Genomic DNA, 6,126 nt, shown 5'->3' with positions numbered 1-6,126 from the left:
AAATAAATCCAAGCACTGCACATTTTGAAAAGTATTAAAGCAAAAGGAAAGAGTTGAAATTAAAAAAGAAAAATATGGTTAACCACAAAAACTTTAGATACATGGATATCACCACTGTTTTTTTTAATGCAAAACTAAAAAAAAGGTCATTTAACTTAGACAATAAATGGATTTAAAATAATTATCAAATTCAGATAAGTAGAAAATTAAAAGTTACCCAAAGTCCTAGGACCCAGTGTATTTCTAGACTATTAGTAAAAGTATATCATTTTAAATTAGAAAATAAACAATGTGAAAATCATAGAACACAGATAAGCAAAAAAGCTAAAAAACTAAAATCAACATTTTATGGAAGAAAATGCACAAGAAGATAAATAAATTTTAAAGTGCAGAGATCTAAAACCTCATGAGAATTAAAGCCGCTCAGTTTCAGCATCTGGAGATAACTTCCTGTTCTATATCCTTCCAGACTTTTAATATCTCAACAGCTTCATGTTTATCTCATGGGTATGCAGTGATAACTTAGCAACTTTGCTAGGGCTCATTGTTTAAACCCAGGGGTACACAAATTACTCATTTGTCAGGAAACTGCCTTCTAACTCAGCCACAACTAAGGTTTTTGCCTTTGTTGCCTTTTGTTTACCTTTGTTTTCTTTGCCCTGGCAGAGGAAAGAGCTTGTCTTGTGAGTGGGGGCCTTGGGTCAGGGTTTGGTCCGAACGCGTGCTTTGCACAGTCCAGTGTGTCAGAGTTTCACGAGTCTCTGCAATGTGCCATTTGGGGGAGGAGGAAGCAGGCTATCCGCGGAGCGGACAGCCCAATGCGGGGCTCGATCCCAGGACCCTGGGATCATGACCTGAGCCGAAGGCAGAGGCTTTAACCCACTGAGCCACCCACGCGCCCCATCCACTTTCTCTTCATTAAGTGAAGAAATGGCTGCCTCATTAGGTCGTTGTGGAAATTAGACAATGGGTAAAGTCTTTGCAATCTTTAACGCATGACAATTACTGGTATTTTTTATTATTATTATTATTATGTCTCTGAGTGAAGGGGATGGGAGATGGCTTCCAGTTACACAATGACTAAGTCATGGGAATAAAAGGCCCAGCATAGGGAACACAGTCAGTGATACTGTACTAGTGTGTGGGGACAGACGGTAGCCACACTTGTGGCGAGCCCAGCATAATGTTTAGAGATGTTGAATCGCTCTATTCTCCACCTGAAACTAACATAACATTGTGTGTCAAGTGGACTCAAATAAAAATATAGACATAAATTTTTTTTAAAAAAATAAAAAATCAGTATAGGAGTATATACATAAATTCTCAAATTAAATGAAATAAGAAAGAAGTGGAAGTGATAACATAAAACAAACATAAATAAACAAATAAAAAGTTAAAAACTATGACTCACCTTTGGTTAGGTGTCTCGGCAGTGCTGGTAACGGCGTCCTTTGCTGGTCGTAAGGGAATGATGGATCTTCCTTGGAGCTCATAGCCGATGAAATGAGAAATGGGATGGTGACATGCCTCTATCTTCTGCACACCATTCCACCTGGGGGCAGTGTCACAAAAGACCACCGGTAAAATTCTAGAACCCTCTCTGAAATTGAAAATGGCTGAGATTGTCTCTCATTGCCTGAGCTATAATAGGTACATTTTGTCCCCTTATTTCCTGCCCCCCCCCCCGTCAAACTTGCAAAATAAAGTAGCAAGACTAGTGAGCTTTGCCATACGGACTCCACATGCTTGTAGCTCGACCTCCTCAGGAATGCTCAGCACATGTCCTTTCCAAGGTGGTGACCCCCACTGTCTCCAACCTGGGCTCTGCCCATGTTTGTAGCCTTTGAAGCAGCCTGCGTTCCAGAACTGGGATAGGCGGCCGGCCCCAGACTGAGCAAGTGAACCAAACCTTCGCTGGAGCCTTTGCAACCTAAAGCAATAAACTTGACTATCTTTTGCTTCTGTTCTTGTTACTGTCATTTGCCTAGATAAAATGGACATAACAGATGATTTTTCTATTGGGGGTGATGGTGTGGGGAGAGGTAAAACCCAGGCTGGGCGCTGCATTCTATTTATAAAAAACCTACCAAGGAAAGAATTGAGTGAAAAGCGATGGGAAGCCTGAGGCAGAGTATAGGCCGGCATTGCTGGGGTGAGAAGGTAAGGGAACTGCCCCTGCTCGGGCACTTGGGCAGCCAGGCCTTGTCCAGACAGACAGAGGCTGGAAGGATCCTGGTGCAGTGTATGTGAGTAGAACGTAAAACGCATGTTGGGGTGACATCTGTGGGCACTTGAGTGGGACCGAGGAAGAGTGAATGGCTGAAAAGAGGAAACATGATGTGGTTGGGTTTGGCAAAACATCTTGAACAAAGGTCATGAGAGCAGAAGGAGAGTCAGAGAGGGGAAGAAAAGAGAGCTGGAAAAGGAACCAAAGGATACCACAGAGGCCAAGGAACTGGCTTCCACAAATCCATGCTGAGCAGAAAGGGCATTGCATGTGGAGAAAACCCCTTCCCGTCCCCTTCCCAGCACACCTTGTTGCCTTCTAAACTCTTTCCCACCACATTGGTCAAAAATGGTATTTCTTTGGTTCAGTTTGTATTTCTCAATTCTACGTGTAGAAACATAAATCAGTACAGCCTTTTAAGAGGACAGGTTGGCAATATGTAGCCAACTAATATGTAGCCAACAAAATGTTCATACTTTTCATCCCAGTAGAACCGCTGCCAGAGATTTCTCTCGTGGATACGCTCACCAAATACCCAGAGATTTATGTCTGAAGCTGGTCACGGAAAGGTCATTTCTAAGGACCAATCCCCACCCCCCGCCACCCCAGGCAGGCTCAACCAGTCCCAATCCATCTGTACAATAGGGTCCTGCTGCTGTAGAAACGAATCCCATAGAGCAATGAGAGCTGACTCCACCCTGCTGTGAAGTCTGTGACAAAACACAGATGAAATTATCCCCCCATATTGTCATAAAAACAACAATGATCCAAGCGCATAGACAGGCCTAGGGGTAAAACTATTCTGGAAATCATTAACTGGGGCTTCTTGAGTAGGAGTGGTAGTTCGGAGACTCTGATTTTACAGTCTTCCACATTTGTTAAACTATGTGCCTATGTTATCATCCCATTCCAGTATGTTATAATCACGTATGTTACATGTACATGGGGAAAGCAGGCTGACACGTGGCTGTGGGAAACCCAGTGTGGGGTTGTGAGAGGTCAGCCTGCTTTTGCGTGGCCCCAGGACTTCCCCCACAGGCCACACGTAAGACAGCAGTAGAATATCGCAGCATCCCAGCAGAGCAAAAGTAACCATAAAAGCCTAACCTTCAGTAGGGTAGTGTGGGGGCAAGTAGAGCTTGGATAATAGTCTTATTACCCTGCCTGGAGAGGGCCTGTATGCCCTGGGAAGGCTGTGGCTTTTCTGGATGCACCAATCCCACAGAGCTCCAGAAATTCCCACTTCTCCCCTCATTTGTGCCTTGAGACATTTGGTCACCGTCATTGTTTTCTGTCCCACAGGAGATACCCAGGCTTCGACCGGACCATGCTGCAGAGGTGGCAGGTAGAGTGACCCCGTAGAGGACTCTAGGTCTGAGGAAACCCTGTGGGAAGGCAAATCACAAAACAGCTCTGGCCCCAGTGATGGAGAGACAAAGCACATGGGGGACTCGGGAAGGAACTTATTTTTTAACTTACCAAAATGTCCTGAATATTTCCCTACAAAGATCTCAGTGATCAAAAGTGGTCTTTGAGGCTTGGAGTCCGAGGTGGGTGGTGTGTGTGTGTGTGTGTGTGTGTGTGTGTGTGTGTGTTTGTACACATGCATATGCACCTGCCCCATCCACAGACATGTGTAAGTGGACACAGTGTAGAGGGGCTCCAGGGTTCTCTTGTTCTGAGAGGACATGCATGACTCTCAGTTTGAATGAATGGACAGTTAGCCTCTGATCCTCAGTGAAAGGCTAGGACCCCAAGAGGGCCAGTCCTAGAGATCACATGGCAACAAGAAATGAACTCCTGGTCACACTTATCCCAAATCTTTTCCCAGCAAGAGGGCCAAGCGAGAACTAGCATGCGGGTCCCCTGTGAGAGGTGACAGCTGTGCTGGACTCAGTGTCCTTTCTTCCCTTGGCCATTTTTCCCAAATATAGGCCCTGACTCCGCCTTGACTGTACATTCTAAGACCCTAAAAATGAATTTTATCCCGACAGAGAAGGGCAGAAAAGAAAGTCCCTAAATTCCCAGAGGGAGACAGCTTATTCAACCTGTTGGTGAGGGCACCTTTCTCTGTGACTGCAAGGCCCCCTTGACTAATTTGTTTTTAATCATAAGAAGGTCAGCAGTAAGTTCATCCATCGCATTTGTGCTCTTCCTTTAATCAACTTTTGAGTATCACACTCAGCAGCTGAACAAAAGAAGGCTTTATCCTTGGCCTTGGATGGCTGTGCTTTATTTTCTCTTTTTTACTGGCTGACTTTGCTTCCTGAATATATTTGCTTCAGTTCATGTTGAAATGAGTGGGGCCTCCCTGCTTTGGCCTGGCTTGGGTGCCAGGTGCACGGGGAACTCTGGAGGCGTGTGGGGCCTGCTCTCACCCACACAGTGAGGGCTGCAGAGGGTTGAGAGATAGACCCCCATGGCCCTTAGGAAGATGCCAGTCATGTTTGGTTTATCTCCTCTCTGTCTCTTCCGGCAGAAAAGGGACATCAGCAATTTTGAGTATCTCATGCACCTCAACACCGCGGCTGGGAGGACCTACAATGATTACATGCAGTATCCAGTGTTTCCCTGGGTCCTGGCTGACTACACTTCACAGGTATGGTAGTCACGTGGCTGCTGTTCAGATGTCCTGAGGCTTTCTGACCCTGAAGATCAGAGTGTACTAAGTCAGCACACAGAGCCTCTGCTATGAGATTCAGTCCACCTGGGCCAGAGGGCTGCTCCGTGTTCCAAAGGAGGCCTTTGGAGTCTGGGAGCTCAGGTTCCTCTCCAGATCTACCTATGGGAAGGTGACCCTACCTGTGGGATGATCAATATGACGAGGACAGTTGCTAACATGAGCCCCGGAGGGCCTCCTGGCTTACTCAGTATTCTGAAGGCAACTGATAGCCATCTGCTGAGACACTGCCCAGTCCTGCAAGTGAAGGAGACCATGGAATTTATTCCCGAATCAACATGTGTGGGTGAGGGGTAGAGTAAAGGGGAGAGACCCAGAGACCCAGAGAGAACAAACTACTCCTCTGTATCTTGACTTCAGCCATCCGGATGTTGGTATGTGGACTTCACTCAGGATCTGGACTGAGACATGTTGGGACAGGGTGCTGACGGCGAGGCCAGATCATTCCCTCTTTCGGCGTGTGCCCCTGGGCCTCAGCAGGCAGGGAGGGAGGAGGAAACCTGACACAGCCGGGCCGAGATGACATTGCTGGGAATGATCTGGCCACGAAGCACTGTCCCAGCCACCTGGGCTCTGGCCATCAAGTGGGATGTTGGGCTGTGTGTGTAAAGGAGAGAAGGTGGCTAAGTCCTGCTTCAGACTAGCCCTTGCCAATCCTGCCTGGGACAGCTTGGAAGACTGACACCCAGGATTTGGGAGAAGGAGCCTCAAGCCTTTGTGACCTCCTATCCCCAGTTAAGACATTTAACACAAAACTCTTCTCTCCAGCTGCACATTGCCTTTTATTTCCCTAATGATCCATCTGAGGCTGAGCTATTTCAAGAATGAAACATGCAAATCCCAGCTTTAACTCACATGTTGCAAAGGGGTGGTTTACCAGCCCCCTTTGTTTAGTCCAAAATTGTGATTACTTACCCGTGTTTAGAAATCAGGCAATTTCTCCTAGAAATGTGGATTTCCAATACTTTTGGAGAATCAGGAGATGCAGCAGCCTGGAAGCCCCATTCTGCCCTGGCAAAATCACAGGGGCCTGAGAAGGGTCTGCCTCACTCTGCTCCCACCCCTGGTTCTGCAGGTGTGGAGATGGGGACAGGCCCTGCCTCCCCAGGGGGACTGCAGTGGTTCATGGCTAGTGAAAAGGAAAAGAAGCATTAAAAAACACTTTCTATGGGACATGAAAATCCTAGAGGATATTTGACTCCTCTGCTAACATGTAGAG

General features: G+C 46.6%; 1 protein-coding gene across 3 annotated transcripts in view; it reads left to right on the top strand.

Annotated features, from left to right (window-relative positions):
* The window catches only part of WDFY4 (WDFY family member 4), a 268,674-nt gene that overhangs the window by 225,313 nt on the left and 37,235 nt on the right, over positions 1-6,126 (top strand). For all 3 annotated transcript variants that reach the window (XM_013063131.2, XM_004765845.3, XM_004765846.3), the window contains exons 48-49: positions 3,530-3,572; positions 4,707-4,826. In XM_013063131.2, coding sequence (XP_012918585.1) covers positions 3,530-3,572; positions 4,707-4,826 — 163 coding nt within the window. The remainder of the gene's footprint in view (positions 1-3,529; positions 3,573-4,706; positions 4,827-6,126) is intronic.

Source organism: Mustela putorius, unplaced genomic scaffold, assembly GCF_011764305.1.
Source record: "Mustela putorius furo isolate JIRA1106 unplaced genomic scaffold, ASM1176430v1.1 tig00003909_pilon_pilon_pilon, whole genome shotgun sequence".
Classification (NCBI taxonomy): Eukaryota; Metazoa; Chordata; class Mammalia; order Carnivora; family Mustelidae; genus Mustela; species Mustela putorius.
This window is presented reverse-complemented; position numbering and strand designations above follow the sequence as displayed.